The sequence below is a fragment of the Rhinoraja longicauda genome, chromosome 6 (assembly GCF_053455715.1).
Source record: "Rhinoraja longicauda isolate Sanriku21f chromosome 6, sRhiLon1.1, whole genome shotgun sequence".
NCBI lineage: Eukaryota > Metazoa > Chordata > Chondrichthyes > Rajiformes > Arhynchobatidae > Rhinoraja > Rhinoraja longicauda.
Window position 1 is genome coordinate 60,288,152 of NC_135958.1, and position 18,283 is coordinate 60,306,434.

Here is an 18,283-nt window from a genome sequence, read left to right on the forward strand (position 1 = left end):
TGTATAGAGATCAGAAGATTGTTGCCATACATAGCACTTAGGGCTAAAGGAATCAAGGGATATAGGGAAAAAACAGGAAAGGGCTACTGATTTTAGATGAACAGCCATGATCGAAGGCTTAATGGCTCGAAGGGCCGAATGGCCTACACCTGCACCTATTTTTCTATGTTTCTTGTCATGACCCTCCTTGAGATTCAGAACTTCGTCAAAGTCTGAGAATAGAAGGATAGAAGATAAGGGTGGAAGGATAGAAGATCCTTCCTCTGGCTTCACATTTTGCGCCTTTAGTTTGGTTTAGTTTGGAGATACAGCGAGGAAATAAGCCCTTCGGCCCACCGAGTCTGTGCCGACCAGCAATCACCCCATTCACGAGCACTATCCTACACACTAAGGACAATTTTACAACTTTTGCCAACGCCACTGAACCTACAAACCGGTATGTCTTTGGAGTGTGGGAGGAAACCGGAGGAAACCCACGTGGTCACAGGGAGACCGTACAAACCCCGTACAGACAGCACCCATAGTCAGGATTGAACCCTGGTCTCTGGCGCTGTGAGGCAGCAACTCTACCGCTGCACCACTGTGTCGCCCACTAATTCGTATGTAAAGTGAAGCCATCTTTGCGTCCAATCCTCCTCTTGCCCAGTTCATTTAAAATTGCTCGAGGAATGTTGTTTCATTTCTGGAAAAACAGATTATTTTTCTTCAACAAATTAATGCAGAGAATTCTAGCCCAAAAGGTTGTTTTGCCATGGTTACATTTTGCAGATGTGGAGAATAACAATTATTCTTGTAAATCATTGCTAATTTTTTTTAACATTTGCTACAGAATGATTTAAAATACACTAAAGTAGCTTTTATATTTGACTTATTTCTACGCAGTATCTAGAATAGTAATTGATTTGAATATAAATATTTCATCAGCCTGTCTGAAGGTGCTATTAACAGAAAATACTACATTAAAGTAAATATGGAGACTATGATAAATCATATTTGGTGTTATAGCAACTCTCAAGAGAAAGTTGTCCGTGAGTAATAAAAATATTTCAGGGAAATATAAACAGCATGTTTTATATATCAGTAACAAACACCATGTATTTCCAGCTACTAAATATTGTTTCATAAATTATACATTGTTTTCTGTTATTCTCTCCTTGGATTTGGCCACTGCTGCTATTTGATGGCTCTCCATAAATGCCCAGAAAGTGCTCATTCCTCCACCACTGCAGGTCATTTGGGGAATGGACACTACACTTTTGTTGGGCAAAGAGTTTTGTTTAGTTTTTAGCTCCCAGTACATCACGGAAACAGGCTCACCGAGTCCGCGCTGACCATCAATCGCCCATTCACGCTAGTTCTATGTTACCCCACTTTTGCATCCACTCCCTACGCACTAGGGGGTAACTTACAGAAGCCAATTAATCACACTTCTTTGGGATGCGGGAGGAAATGGGAGGAAACCCACGCAGCCACAGGGAGAAAGTACAAACTCCACACAGTCGGCACCCACGGTCCGGATTCAACTTGAGTCACTGGCACCGTGAGGCAGCAGCTCTACCTGCTGCACCGTTACAGCACCCACCTTGAACAAAAAATGTGATTTAAATGTTAAAAGTCTCAATGGATTGAAAAAAGAGTTGAATTAGAGTTACTGGATCCTCTAAGTTCTGGAAAGTGAATATTTAGATTTTGTACGTTGGGGCCATTGGCATGTATTTCATAAGCTTATACGTTCTATGAGCAGAATTAGGCCATTCGGCCCATCGTCTACTCCGCCATTGAATCATGGATGATCTATCTTTCCCTCTCAACCCCATTCTCCTGTTTTCTGCTCATAACCCTGGATACCCTTACCAATCAAGAATCTGTCAATCTCCGATTAGTTTGTATTCTGTGTGATCTTTGTATTGGTTTATTGTTGTCATATCTACTGAGTTACAGTAAAAAACGTTGTTTGCGTGCGATCCAGTCAAATCATACCAGACATGAGTACAATCACGCCAGCGAACAAGTAGTGCACCAAAAATATACCAGAATATACGGAATATACTGCTGCAGCATTGTAATGTTGCAGTTACAGAGAAAAAGAGCAAGGTCGGGCTGAGGTAGGGTGGGAGATCAGGACTACACTAGGAGGACTGTTCAGTGGTCAGATAACAGCAGGGAAGGAACTGGCTCTGAATCTGGTGGTGCACAATTTCAAGCTTTTGTATCTACTACCCAACGGGAGTGGGGAGAAAAGCACTTGATTATGTTGACTGCTCATCAGGGGTTATTAAGGGGTTGGACACGTTAGAGGCAGGAAACATGTTCCCAATTTTGAGGGAGTCCAGAACTAGGGGCCACAGTTTAAGAATAAGGAGTAGGCCATTTAGAACAGAGATGAGGAAAAACTTTTTCAGTCAGAGAGTTGTGAATCTGTGGAATTCTCTGCCTCAGAAGGCAGTGGAGGCCAATTCTCTGAATGCATTCAAGAGAGAGCTGGATAGAGCTCTTAAGGATAGCGGAGTCAGGGGGTATGGGGAGAAGGCAGGAACGGGGTACTGATTGAGAATGATCAGCCATGATCACATTGAATGGCGGTGCTGGCTCGAAGGGCCGAATGGCCTCCTCCTGCACCTATTGTCTATTGTTTATTGTCTATCAACACCCAATCATTCCTGGGATTATTGTCGAAATCTCTTCTGGATCCTCTCACCCGTGGACTAATTGAATGGCTGAACAAGCTAAGGACCTTAGTTTGGTTTAGTTTAGAGATACAGCACGGAAACAGGCCCTACGGCCCACCGGGTCCGTGTTGACCTGTGATCCCCGCACATTAACACTATCCGACACACACTAGGGACAAGTTTCACATTTACCAAGCCAATTTACCTGCAAACCTGTACGTCTTTGGAGTGTGGGAGGAAACCGAAGATCTCGGAGGAAACCCACGCAGCCACGGAGAGAACGTACAAACTCCGTACAAACAGCACCTCTAGTCGGCATCGAACCTGGATCTCCGGCGCTGCAAGTGCTGCAAGGCAGCAACTCTACCGTTGCGCCACCATGCCGCCATGTATACCTTGCTCCTGTCATAGAGCTACACAGCACAGAAACCGGCCCTTTGGCCCCTCTGGTCCATGCCGACCAAGATGCCCCATATACGCTAGTTCATTTACCTGCATTTGGCCCGTACCTCTCTAAACCATTCCAAACCATCCCTGCTACCTCCTGGCATTATTGGTAGCTTACAACCGAATGGTATGAATATTGAATTCCTAAATTTCAGGTAACCTCTAACAAACCCTCACCCTCCACTTCCCCTTTCTCCCCCACACACCCCTCTCTTTCTGCCCTTCCCCCCTCCCCATGTGCCCCACCTAGACTTGCACCAAGCTCTCTCCTCCCCCTACCCCCTCCACCCAAATCCCTTCAGCTGGCTTCACAATTTGCAACTCTTCAATCCTTTAGTCTCACAGCTTAGGTTTTAATCTCTGACGTTTGTTCCAAACATCTTTCTATAAAACCTTTCCCTTGCCCATGTCCACTGATTACCTGCCATGTTTTGTCCTGCCTCTCTTCTCTTCCTGCTTTCTATTTCCCACCACTGCAATCAGTCTGAAGAAGGGTCCTGACCCAAAAACGTAACCTGTCCACGTTCTCCAGGGATGCTGCCTGATCTGCTGAGTTACTTCAGTATTTGGTATCATTTTTATTTGTTTTCCCAGGAGTCTTGGAGGCTGAGGAAACCTCATAAGGTCATAAGTGATAGGATCAGAATAGGCCATTCAGCCCATCAAGTCTACTCTGCCATTCAATCATGGCTGATCTATCTCTCCCCCCCTAACCCCATTCTCCTACCTTCTCCCCATAACCCCTGACACCCTTACTAATCAATATTCTATCTCTGCCTTAAAATTATCCATTGACTTGGCCTCCACAGGATTTCCACAGATTCACCACCCTCTGACTAAATTCCTCCTCATCTCCTTCCTAAAGGTACTCCTTTAATTCTGAGGCTATGACCTCTAGTCCTAGACTCTCCCACTGGTGGAAGCATTCTCTCCACATCCACTCAAACCTTTCACTATTCATTACATTTCAATGAGGTCCCCCCTCGTTCTTCTCAACTCCAGCGAGTGCAGGCCCAGTGCTGTCAAACGCTCATCGTAGAAGTTTCTGATGTTGTGAGAAGCGTAGTTAGAGTAGACAGTTAGAACCTTTTTTTCAGGTTGGTAATATTAAAGGCTGTAGGGCATAGCTTTAAGGAGCTTTTGGAAAGGCACATGGATCTGCAGGGAATGCTGGGATGTGGACCACGTGCAGGCAGAGACGATTACTTTAACTTGGCATTAGGTTCAGCACAGACATTGTGGTCTGAAGAGCCTATTCCTGTGCTACACTGTTCTATGTTCTATGTACCTGTCCAAATGCTTTTAAATGGTGTTATTCTACCTGCCTCAACTACTTCTTCCGGCAGTTCGTTCCGTATACCCGCCACCCTCTGTGCGAAAAAGTTGCCCCTTAAATTCCTATTAAATTTTCCCCTTCCCCCTTGAACCTATGCCCTGTAGCTCTTGATTCCCCTACTCTGGGTAAAAGACTCTGTGCATTCACCCTATGTATTCCCCTCATGATTTTATACAACTCTGTGACATCACCCTTGGCGATGGCCCTATTCTTTGGGCCAGGACACCAGGAGAACTTTCCTTGTTACCTCCACCAGTAATTTAGTGATACTCCTCAAAGACAGATAACACCAGGGATGGGAGGATGCTGTGATGAGAGACTGAATAATCGGACTGTGGTCATCAGAGCAGAGAAGGTGAAAGGAGATCTAATAAAGATACTTAAAGAGTTTGAAAGGGTAAAGAGGTAAGATTATTCATACTGGTTGGCAAATCAATAACTTAAATCTCTAAAGGGAAGAGATAAAATAGCCGATAGCAGATGTTAAACTTCATCAATACAGGAAAATTCTAGATTGCTTAAAATAAGTCATGTCCACACACCACCAGTCAGCACCTCAGTCTGGGGAAGGGTCCCAACCTGAAATGTCACCCATCTTTTTTCTTCAGAGATGCTGCCTGACCCGTCGAGTTACTCCAGGACGTTGTGTCTATCTTCAGTATAAAGCAGCATCTGCAGTTCCTTGTTTCTACACTTTAGCAGCTAAAGGTTATTGGTTTCCCATTTGACCTTAAAGGTGTGGGGGTCAGATAAGGGAGAGGTTGTGCAGAACGAGAATCATTCTTGCCTTCCTTGTCAGCAAGCTCGGTTCTTCTCAGTTCCTTTAGAATATAGAGTGCTTTGAAAGCATCGACTAAATCTAATTTTGGTGCAGAAGGCTGCAGACTGTTCCATAATTTAACAACCCTGACTGTGCAGCAGCACTGTGAGCAGCGCGTGTGTTGCAATGAAATAATGAGACATGAATCTTGCACCAGTGATCTCCTGCATCGCCGAGTGTTTGATGTTGGCCGGATTGTTCCGGTGAAATGTTGAACGAGGGCCACCGACTTCAGCAGAAGGAGAGAAGGGAAACGTCACCGGGGACGGTCGACGCAGCGCACTAGCTGGCCGCTGGAGATGCAAGGAACTGCAGATGCCGGAATCTAGAGCAAAGCACAAAGTGCTGCAGGGTGGCACGGTGGCGCAGCTGGTAGAGCCGCTGCCTCACGATGCCTGAAACCAACCCGGGTTCGATCCCGACCTCAGGTGCTGCATGTGTAGAGTTTGCACGTTCTCCCTGTGACCACGTGGGTTTCCTCCAGGTGCTCCGGTCTCCTCCCACATCCCAAAGACGAGCGGTTTAATAGGTTAATTGGCCTCTGTAAATTGTCCCTCGTATGTAGGTGAGTTCTGGAATCTGGGGTGGAGGGAAATGATAAGAATGAGGGGAGATTAAAAATGGGATTAATGTAGGAGGAGTGAAAGGTACAGAGTGATCGCTGGTCGGCACAGACTCGGTGGGCCGAAGGATCCGTTTCCACGCTGTGTCTCTAAACTAATCTAAACTAATCTCTGGAAGAGTATGTACTTTCTATAATTCCCTCATTCGCAACCTCAGAACTAATAAAATTGATGTCGATCGAAGACATCTTGGAACCCAGGTAACAGCCTAAGAAGATGCCGCTGGCCTTTGTAAACTTGTGAAGTTGAAATTGCAAACATTCTTCAGTGAATACCCTGGCACACTTGCAAGCAATGGCGATACAACTGGAGCAAGTTTAATATGAACATATGAATTGATCATATACACAGATACGCAGACTTTCAGCGTATGGCAAATCCATGCACACACATATATCTTGCGTGTCAACACCGCACAATGAAAAACACCAAACCACTTGAAACGATGGTGCTGTGTGTCGTTTATCTGCCAGTCCATTTAAACGTTTTATGACTTTTTTCTCTGAACAGTATCAGATCCACACTTCTATTTTCAGAAGCAAGGGCAGCTTCATTGTAAAAAAAAGACGCTTCCAATATTGGAAGTTTACAAAGTATTAAAAACCATTTTCTGCAAATTTACTAAACAACACATCTACACTTTCGTTCAAGTTGTATATCGCAAACAAGAGGCTTGATGCCTGTCGAATTCCACCGTCCAGCCAGATAACCCTTCCACAACAACGCTCTGTTTAGCATTGGTAAACATTTCTGATTCCAACCTGCCAAATCACCGTGGATCCCAAGCATCTTAATGTTCTGGTGCAGCTTACCCTTCTGGTACCATGTGGGACCTTGTCAGCTGCCGCACTGAAGTCCACTTAGACAACATTCAATACCCTACCCTCATCAATCACCCTCATCACCCCCTCGGAAAAATACAGTTGAGCTTGTAAGACGTGACTTGCTGCGTCCAAAGCCATGCTGATTGCCCATTCTCTTCCACATGTTCATACATCCTATCCCAACAAACACTCCCCAACCACTGATGTGAGGCTCACTGGCCTATAATTTCCTGGATTAACCTATATCCACAATGATTATGCCCATTTCCGATCTGAATTACAATTGTACACAACTTTTGGAATAGGTCACAAACTGTATCATCTGAACCACTGCCCACTCGTGCCTTCCTACAAGGGCTCTTCCTCACACATTTCCAAGAGGGCAGACAGTCAGCTGGCCTTTTCCATGGATGGAGAAGACCAAGTGCCATTCATCCTATGGAATACTTTGTCAATGCCTGCATGAGCAATATTGCTTTACAACAAGTTGAAATCTTACACCTTGGCCTACAGATGACAATTCAGAACACAGAACATAGAAGAGTACAGCACAAGAACAGGCCCTTCAGCCCACAATGTCCCTGCTGAACATGATGCTATATCCCTCCGCTTTAGAAGGATGAGAGGAGATCTTACCGAAACGTATAAGATTATTAAGGGGTTGGACACGTTAGAGGCAGGAAACATGTTCCCAATGTTGGGGGAGTCCAGAACAAGGGGCCACAGTTTAAGAATAAGGGGTAGGCCATTTAGAACTGAGATGAGGAAAAGCCTTTTCAGTCAGAGAGTTGTGAATCTGTGGAATTCTCTGCCTCAGAAGGCAGTGGAGGCCAATTCTCTGAATGCATTCAAGAGAGAGCTAGATAGAGCTCTTAAGGATAGCGGAGTCAGGGGGTATGGGGAGAAGGAAGGAACGGGGTAGTGATTGAGAATGATCAGCCATGATCACATTGAATGGCGGTGCTGGCTCGAAGGGCTGAATAGCCTCCTCCTGCACCTATTGTCTATTTTCTATTGTTCCCTGCTCAATTTGCTCAATACAATGATCCTTTCTGTTATGAACCTGTGCCCACAAAGACCCAAAAGACATCAATCTCCAATCAGACTAAAATCAATCCGTTGCAACTTGGGCCTGAAGTGTATCTAAAAGGATTGTGTTGTAACTAAATGACCTAACCGACCTTTTCTCAGGAAATATTCTTTTTCAGTTGCCATAAAATGGTTGATTGGTTTCTGTTCACAAAACTAAATGTAACGGATCTCACTTAAACAACCTGCAAGCTGCATTTTGACAACAGATATCATTAAGAACAAGGCTCTGAGATTTTCCCTGCATCTCTCACTTCACTTAGATGTTCTCAAGTGCCAACTAAGCTCTTTGAGCCCACTGTTATGCTCATGGAAAATAGAATTCATAGTCTTTTCGTAGCAATTAAAATGCGAGTTTTATAGTAATTAGCCATTTATGATAAAAGCCCTTATTATGTACTGACAGAGAAGGAGTGAGATTGCAATAAGCATCTCAACCTGTCTCTGAGGGTTCATTAAGATTTAAAACATCACGCGGTAATTGGACAGAAAAATGATGCCCTCAAAAAACAACATGAAGATGGGGGAGAGGAAAGATATTAATGTTGCAGAAAACAAAGGACGTTTTTTTCAGCCAAAGAATCCATCAGATTGGATCAATGTGTTTTATTGTAAAGAGACCCGTTCTCTCTGCATTGTTGGAAGGAGACGATGAATACGATTGTTTGGTTGGATTGTATATTTATCTCAGTCAAAGTCGTATAACACTTGTTCACAAATGTTACATCCCACTGATAAAGCATTCTTCCCGCTATCATTAGTCTAACATTGTAACTACCTGCACAGACACTTACAAGAGGAAACAATCTATTTCAACATTCTCCCAACATTCAAACTAGTCAACATTTATTTCCCTATTTCTTTTTTAATTCAACAACTAAAACCTAAAAGGCCTAAAAATATGCTGGATGCAATAATGGGAATTGATGGATAGATTCAACAAATAGGAGTTTGTACGTTCTCCCTGTGACCTGCGTGGGCTTTCCCTAGGAGCTCCTGTTTCCTCTCACATTCCAAAGACGTACAGGTTTGTAAGTTAATTGGCTTGGTAAAATTGTAAATTGTCTCCAGTGTGTGTCGAACAGTGTTAATGTGTGGGGATCGCTGGTCGGCGCGGACTCGATGGGCCAAAGGGCCTGTTTCCGTGCTGTACTTCTAAACTAAACTAAATGAAGATGTTGGGCGTGCTACTTAATACAGTCTGTACATCCACCTATTTTTGAGCCCAGGGGGTTACAGCAGATGCATGAGTATTGACATGTGTCCTTGGGGTGAGATACATGAGATGAGTTTCCATCATTGGTTGTCCCATCACCAGGTACAGGACACACAATTTCTCAGGACACACAATTTCCCATGCCAGTAAACCCGAGGAGATGGGATTAGGCAGCATCTCTGGAGAAAATGATAGGCAATGTATCGGGTCTGGACCTTTCTTCCGACACTGACCCGAAATGTTGCCCATCCATGTCCTCCAAGGATGCTGTCTGACCCTCTGAGTTACACCATCACTTTGTGTCCTGCTCAAGATTCCAGCACCTGCAGTGTCTACATTTTACTGCTCCACTGGAAAATCTCCTCAAAGTGTGCCTTTGAATGAAGTTCTCCTCCTCATTCTGAATGTTGTGTGAGACCCTCTCTCACTGCTCCCCCTCTGTGATTCCTACTGCTCTCTTGTGCTCTTCAACCATGTTCAGACCAGTCTGAAGAAGGGGCCCAACCTAAAACATCACCTATCCATGTCCTCCAGAGATGCTGCCTGACCCGTTGAGATCCTTCTGCACTTTGTGTTTTAAGCAAGATTCCAGCATCTGCAGTTCTCCTTCAAACTCCAGTGCGGCTGGGTGAACTATCTTTCTGTTAATGTTTCTACAGCAAGATAAACAAAAGCAAAATCTGTTTCTGTACATATCAGCAACTGTGAGTACCTTCACTGTAAGAATGCAGCACCCGAAGAAGTTCAGCTCACCACCATCGTCTCAAGATTAGTTAGGAATGGGCAGGGGATACTTGCTTTGACAATAATGCCCAAATTCCGTGGATTCCTAAATTCCGAGACCACTGATGTGTTACGTGGCGTGGGAACCTCAGCCATTAAGCGATCAATCGGTGAAAAACTATTTTACAGCCATTAGACCATGGTTTTATATTGATGTTTTAGTATCTGAATTACTGGCCCCTTTAATGTGGAATTGGGACTAACATGCACACAGCTTGAATACAGATCACCCATAATTAAGACACAAGGAACTGCTCGTTTAGCAGAAGAGACACAAAGCGCTGTAGTAACTCAGCGGGTCAGGCAGCAACTCTGCAGAACATGAATATGCAATGTTTCAGGTCGCGACCCTTCTTCAGACACAAGAAGGGCCCCGACCCAAAATGTCGCCAATCCATATACTCCAGTGTTGCTGCCTGACCTGCCGATTTACTCCAGCACTTTGTGTCTTTTTTCACCCATAATTAAATTGCATCTGCTTTACATCAATAAATGGGTGCAGCTCATAAAAACCATCAATGGTGGGCTCATTTGTTTTAACTTACCAATTTCACACAGCACATTTTCCGTGAATCGTTACTTGCCGTTGTGGAGTCACTTTGCATCGTTTATATAAAAATGATAAAAAGAACAAATAAAATTGAGTACAAAAGTAGGACTGGAGGCTATTACCATTTCATGAGCTACACTTTGCTGCCAAAATTGTATTCACTTATCAGAAATAGTCACTGAATCCCAAAAGCATTTAATAGGAATTCCAACAACAGCTTAAATTCCAACTGAAGACAAAAACAATTCACTCACTCAGAATGCCACAAATTACAGATATGTTCTATGGCTCCGTTCAGTTCTCTGATTTGTTTTATAACCAGAATTAATTAGTTGCAGGAACCCGTTTGTAAAAGTATCAATAATGTGTTTTGGGTGCAAGAAAACAACTGTATTTAGTAATGAAAATGTGCTCCAGAGTTCTAAATGATGTGAATCTGTATTTCCTGTACATCTGTGTTTGCTGTTCTTTGAACTAAAAGATTTATTCATGATGAAATATTAAACATCCTTACCTTGGCTTAAACCTAATGTGGTATATTAGCAAAATTAAACTTTAAAAATTCCGACACAGTTTTGGAGACATTAAATGTGGATAAAATAGTAGCACTGGAAATTAATTTATGGATGACAATATTCAGTAACTAGATATAAAAACTAAGGATGTAAAAAAGATTGTGTATCGTGATCATTATTCCTGGAAATGCTCACTTATGAGGGCAGTACGTTAATGTTTGTTTAATGAGAATATCTGGATAAAATTACCCTCAGCAGCAAGTTGTTATAATATATCTCATTTCTGAAACATAGTTGTATTTCAGAACCAACAAAATGAGATCATATTTAAACTCAGAAAATAGTTTTCCCACGAGTGTAACGAGTTGGCCTGGGGCAACAGAGGCAGCTTTAAGAGAGATTCTCAGATTGGGGAGAATAGGTTTGGGGTTAACTTGGAAGCAAAGGACTGGGTCCACACATTGTCTTTAAAAAAGACTTAGGGAGGTGAGAACTTGGAAACACAAAGCCTCGAGTGCCAAGAGTCCACAGTGTTTAATTGTCACACATACTAACACCAGAACAATGAAATTCAAACTCTCAGATTTAAATCCTTTTACTCTCCTAACTCAGGGGAAGCTCATAAATATGACACAAATGTAAGCAATTAAATCATATGGAATACATTTTATATCCTTGCTAACTATTGGGTTTAGTGGTTTAACCTGCACATTTTTAAAAAGTGTATTTAAATCATTTTAATTTAACTGATCTAACAAATAAATAATTACCTGACAATTTGAGAAAAGAAAATTAGAACAGTTTTCTCCTGTGCTGCAGAGATAGTCCTATTATTAATAGAATTTGTGAAGGGCGCTATTATTAAACAAAATAGGACAGAACTGAGTACAACGATGTGTTTTAATGGGGTGAAGTATCTCCCCTCACATAATGCCGCAATGTTTAAGCACCTTGTCTAAATGTTCTGCTCACCTCCGGGGTTGCAGCGGGAAACCTTATCAGCTCTCTCTGACAGGAATTGTTTCTGAAATTTGTACTGTGTCTGTGAATTGTAGTGTACTCTCTCTAATACGATCTCTCTTGTTTTTTAACAGCAATTTGGTAAAATTTTAGACGTTGAAATAATTTTTAATGAGCGGGGATCTAAGGTAAGCCACAAATTTAACTTCTTCCCTTTATCTTTTAAACTAATTTAACATGGACACCATGCATGCATTGATTCATACTAATAGATTATGATCGAAAACACATTCTCAATATTGATCTGAATTTCCAATTGGAATGACTACATGTATATCTGGTACCAGGCATTTTGTTGTATCACTAATTTCCCCAAGATTATGTGCTTGCACTGTGAATTAGACAACCAAATGTTTTCAATTGTTAACACGCAAAAATCAACTCATCTGGATATATAGATTCTGGGCTCCGTTTTAACAGTCCAATTAATATTTTAGTCATGACTACTGACAACATAATTGTTGGAAACGGCCTTCGATGAGTTTCCAAGTTACATAATGTAAAGGATTTTAATCAATGCATAGATTTAAAATGACAAAATTGCCAAGGATCCCAGGTTAGTGGTTGCATCCTACTAATACTGCCAACTGCTTTGTACCATTCAGCCCCATAACAACAGCATGACAAAAGATGTCATGAGCAATTATTAATACTGTTCAACAAATGTTGCTTCATATTTCCTCCAAAATACTTGTCCTTAAAAGGGGGGAGGAATGATGAAGTGTTTTAATGGCAGTGAATTGGATTCAGTCGACTCAAAATGATCTGTAAGGTTATTGAAGTTTGAAGCATGGAAACAGATCCTATGGCCCACCGAGTCCACGGTGACCATTCTGACAGGCACCTTATGGCTCCCCACTCCTACCAGGTGTGATTGATTGAATTATTGAAAGGTACAGCATGGAAACAGGCCCTTCAGCCAACCGAGTCCATGCTGACCATTGATCACCCGTTCACACTAGTTCTGTTAATTCCCTCCCTACTCATCCACTCCCTACGCACTAGGTGCAATTTACAGAGAGCCAATTAACCGACAAAACCCGCATGTCTTTAGGATGTGGGTGGAAATCGGAGCACCCGGTGGAAACCCACGCGGTCACAGGGAGAACGTGCAAATTCCACACAGACATCACCTGAGGTCAGGATCAAACCCGGGTCTCTGGCCCTGTGAGGCAGCAGCTCTACCCACTGTGCCACTGTACCGCGATTATTACAAACCTGAAATTAGCTGTGATTACTTTGAGGATTAAAACAAACGCGGAGGTTCCAATAATCAATTAATACAGTTATTGCTTTTAATTGTACCACGTGCTGTTCATATCATGAAATTGGACAAATAATAAAGCTAAACTTCCTACAAAAATGCACTGTCCTTGGATGTTAAACAAATGGGATTACATCCTAATCAGGATTTATGTGGGTGACGTTTCAGAATGTGCAACATTGCCAACATTGAATGCTTCTCAGGGTTGAAAGGTGGGCCATTCTCCGGAGTGGTTGTGGGCAACTCAGCAGGTTTAAAACGTACGAAATGGCAGCGTTAGAGGATTAACTTCTTCTTAAGCAGAGGGGTGAGAGGATTAATTCAAAAACACCAGGTTTTAATAGATTAGAGGATGAAGCAGCAGATTGAGTGGGATAATATGCGATAGGGTAGGCTTAGGAGGATTAAAAGGACAAGGCAGTGCCACTGATAGGAGCTGGGCATAGCTTGGCACCGTTGCTGTAGGGCACAGAGGCCTTGGAGGCTGGACTGGAAGACGATAGCTACACTGAGATCCTTCACCTAGTCGTTACATAATGGGGTGATGGTGGAGGAGTTGCTGGAGTCATGAGGAGAAGGCTTGTCCATTTCTTACTATTCCTTCTGCTCGCAGTTTATTGTGCCAACTATTACAATGAGTTTATTTTAGTTTTGGCTTAGAGAAACGGCATGGATACAGGCCCTTCGGCCCACCGAGTCCGTGCTGATCAACGATCACGCATACACTCGCTCTACCCTACACACTAGGGACGATCCAGGGATGATTTATAGAAGCCAATTAACCTATAAACCTGGGAGGAAACCGAGCACCCGAAAAGCCCACATGGTCACAGTCTTCTTGATGATGGTACCACCATCAGAATAAAGAGGAGGTTGATAGAACAGAACATAGAAATGTGCAACTCAGGACAGGCTCTTCCAAACGCAATGTCCATACTGAACATGATGCCAAGCTAAACTAATATCATCTGCCTGCACGTGATCCAAATCCCTCCATTCCCTGCATATCCACATGCCTTTCTAAAAGACTCAACCGCCACTATCGTATCTACTTCCACTGCCATCCCCGCAGTCCATTCTAGGCACCCACCACTCCATGTAAAAAAACGTATCCCGCATCTCTCCTTTAAACTTTGCCCCTCTCACCTTAAAGATATGCCCTCTGGTCCATGACATTTCCGCCTTAGGGGAGAAAGATTCTGATCGTCTTCCCTATCCATGCCTCTCATAATTTTTTCTACTTCTATCAGGTCTCCCCTCAACCTCTGATGCTCCAGAGAAAACAATCCAAGGTGTGTAAATCCTACTGTCCCACAGATGACCATTCATCAATTACACATGCTTGATTCTAACCTGGTTCAATGGTGCTTTTATTGTCACATGTGCAAAGTGCAAACGCACAGTGAAATTCTTTCCTTGCAAACAGTCCAGTAAAGTATTGCCATAACTAAGCACATACCCGATTGGCAAAGTGTACAGAAATAGTCTACTGATCCCGCGTGCAAGAAGCGTTATGTCCATAAGATGTGACAACAGTAATCAAGGAGCCTCAAACTTTCTGACACTTTCTGTTTCACAGTAACACTTAACCACAATCAAACACAGAATAGTTAAGTCTTCAGTGTAGAAATACAGCGGTGAAACAGGCCCTTCAGCCCATCGAGACCGTGCTGACCAGCGATTCCCGCACACATACACTGTCCTACACACACAAGGGACAATTTACAATTATACCAAGCCAATTAGCCTATAAACCTATACGTCTTTGGAGTGTGTGAGAAAACCAGAGTTCCCGGAAAAAACCCACGCAGATCACAGGGAGAACGTACAAACTCCGTATAGACAGCACCCGTAGTCAGGATCGAACCCGTGTCTCTGGCGCCATACGGCAGCAACTCTACCGCTGCACCACTGTGCCGCCCAATTGTCTAATAACTATTACACATTCTAGAACTACATGTAACATTTTATTGTACATTATGCCAATCATATGACAGCACATTACCTAGTAAAGTATTTTGAAACATTTTAATAAATAATGCAACCAGGAGGAAGCCATTCAGCCCATCATTCCATGATGGTCAAAAATGCATGAACGAGAATTTCTATATTCCACCTCTTGATCTCTTGTTGGTCGTGGCAGATCAAATGCATCCAGGGACCGCAGCAGTCCTTCCAGGTGAGACAGAGGATCATGTGCACCTCCTCTAACCTCAGCTACTGCATCTGATGTTTTAATGTGGTCTCCTTTACATCGGCGAGACCAAGTGTAGACTAGGTGACCATTTTGCCGTACCTTTGCAATCGGTCCGCCAAAGCCTACTGGATTTCCCAGTTGCTAACTATTTTAACTCCTCTTCCCATTCACGTACTGACCTTTCTGTCCTGGGCCTCCTCCATTGCAAGAGTGAGGCCACATGCAAATTGAAGGAACACCACCTCATATTCCGCTTGGGTGGCTTACAACCCAGTGGTATGAACTTTGAATTCTCTAATTTTAGGTAACTAAGCTACAAAAAAAAACCCTTCCCTCCACTTTTCTCCCCCTCTCTTCTCTGTCCCCTACCTGGATTTGCACCCATTTTCCCATCTCCTCACCTATAGGACAGCACATTACCTACCTTCCTCAGGCTTCACAATTCTCACCTCTTCTATTCTTATCTCACACTGTTTGTCTTTTCATTTCTGGCCTTTGTGCAACCATCTGCCTATCAAAAACCACCCTCACCCGTATCCACCTATCACTTGCCCGGCCTTCTCTCACCCCCATTTCTCTTTCAGCCATTCTTCCCACTCCCCCCACCACAATCAGTTTGAAAAAGAGTCCCGACCCAAAACGTCACCTGTTCATGTTCTCCAATGATGCTGCCTGACCCGCTGAGTTCCTCCAGCACTTTGTGTCTTTTTTTGTGGTCATCACAACAGTTCTTTTAACCTGTTAAGAGCTGTAGGTTCAACCAGCTGTTCACGCTGCACCACAGTGCCGCCCGCAATGGTACAATTTTCTAGAGTCCCTTTCTTTATCCTAAACAAGTAGAACCTGCTTAAGCAAACTCCCACATCAACAATTCCCCTGTAATAGTTGATTGGTGTTGTTAAATAAATATGTGATGTCTTTGGTACAAAGTAATTGGTATTTTCTCCTCAATCATGTCATAATGTCTCATTGAAGAAGCATTCTCTGCTCAAGTGCTAATCTAATTTTTTGTACAAATATACACCACTGGACCATGCCTCATTAGTGCAATTATGATCACGAGAATGTTTTTTTTAAAGTCTAATCCATTATTTTTTTTCACAGAACCCCTTTACTAGTCTATAAATCTGGTGCCATGTTATATATAGTCTCTGATGAAAAATAAGCTGGAGTTACAATAAAACTGACAAATGTACAGCAGCTTTTGGCTACAAAACAATTTGGCTACTGCATTAGAATGGGTGGGCTAATTATATTTGATGTATAGAAATCCAAAGGCACCATTCTGATCTCTAGAGGGTAACATTGTCATGATGAATGTCACTTCTCACTATAGAATGAGTTGCGATTACTATCTGAAAACCTCTTGACACATTGAACATAGGCAATGTAAACAGCACAGCTTCAGGTTTAGGATTAGGTTTATTATTGTCACGTAGCAGTGAAAAGCTGTGAAAAGCTTTATTTTGCATGCTATCCAATCAAATCAGATCATCCTATACATAAATACAATCAAGTCAAACTCAAGTACAACTGATAAAGCACAGCGGAAGTTACTGAGTGCAGAATATAGTTCTCAGCATCAGTTCCAGAGACAAAGTCCAATGTCCACAATGAGATAGAGGAGAATCGAAGCAGAAACAAAGGGGAAGCTCAAGACTGTCAAATATTTGATTGCATTATTGTATTTATTCAGTGGACAAGCCGAACATATATACAACCTTATCAGAGGAAGCCTGGGAGACCGTGTGGGAAGAGCAGTCCGATATCTCACATGGATAATGCTGAACAGTTCTGTGTCCGATGTTCTGAGAAGTTATCTCAATCCAAAGATTGGGATAACTTCCATTCACGAGCAGCTGCACGATCATCCAGATCTATAATAATAGCCTTTAAAAGCCTGATACCAAAATCATTTTGGTATCATCCGCCCAGGCTTTGACAGAATTGATCCCAGTCCATCGTTTTGAACAAACGTGTCAACTGAAATTCTCGTGTATGGTTAGAAAACAGGAAACACCGCTGAAGAAATGATAACTTAAGCCCCATGGCAAACGCCATCTTTAACCTGTTCCACTTGTGTGGAAACTTATGAAACCCATTGTGAATTAAAAGTTGTTTGCAAATATCTCGGCAAACTTTATTCAACTAACTTTAATTATTCCATTGGCTAACCCAGGGATAACAGTGCCCCTTGGCATTTTAATACTTTTAGTGCCTTGCATTTAGCAAGACATTCAGCTTTGTTGGGAAGATGAGACAAGATATTTTGAATTGGACTTGTTCCCTCCCAAAAGTCTCACACTATTTCAAGATCCTGTAAGAAACACATTAGTTCATAAGTTATAGGGGCAGAATTAGGCCATTCGGCCAATCAAATCTACGCCATTCAATCATGGCTGATTTATCTTTCTCTCTCAACGTCATTCTCCTGCCATCTCCCTGTAACCCTTGGCACCCTTACTAATCAACAATCTCAATCTGTGCCTTAAAAATACCCAATGACGGCCTCCACAGCCATCTGCAGCAATGAATTCCATAGATTCACCACCCTCTGAATAAAGACATTTCTCCTCATCTCCTTTCTAAAGGTACGTCCTTCTAAGGCCATGGCCTCTGGTCCTAGACTCTCCCACTAGTGAGAACATCCTCTCCACATCCACTCGATCCAGGCCATAGTTTGAATCCTGCACCTTTTCCCATTAATGACCAGATTATTAGCCTTGATAATACTGGCATCTACAGGGTGATTAATTTTATGGTTAAAAAAAACTAGTCAGTTAAGGGAGGTAGAAATAACATATAAAGTAGATGGTCAAATGATGGAAATGTCAAAGACTGAATGATATAGGTTTAAGGTGAGAGGGCCAAAGTTTAATGGAAATGTGCAGGTCAAGTTTTTTTGTAACACACTGGAAAGTATTGCCAGG

General features: G+C 42.7%; 1 protein-coding gene across 27 annotated transcripts in view; it reads left to right on the top strand.

Moving 5' to 3' along the window:
• Positions 1-18,283, top strand: part of rbfox3a (RNA binding fox-1 homolog 3a) — a 1,329,152-nt gene that overhangs the window by 1,231,285 nt on the left and 79,584 nt on the right. For 23 of the 27 annotated variants that reach the window (XM_078401060.1, XM_078401078.1, XM_078401061.1 and 20 more), the window contains 2 exons: positions 11,967-12,020; positions 14,407-14,448. In XM_078401060.1, the coding sequence (XP_078257186.1) occupies positions 11,967-12,020; positions 14,407-14,448 (96 nt within the window). The remainder of the gene's footprint in view (positions 1-11,966; positions 12,021-14,406; positions 14,449-18,283) is intronic. The other 4 variants (XM_078401072.1, XM_078401085.1, XM_078401076.1 and 1 more) reach the window with 1 other exon arrangement.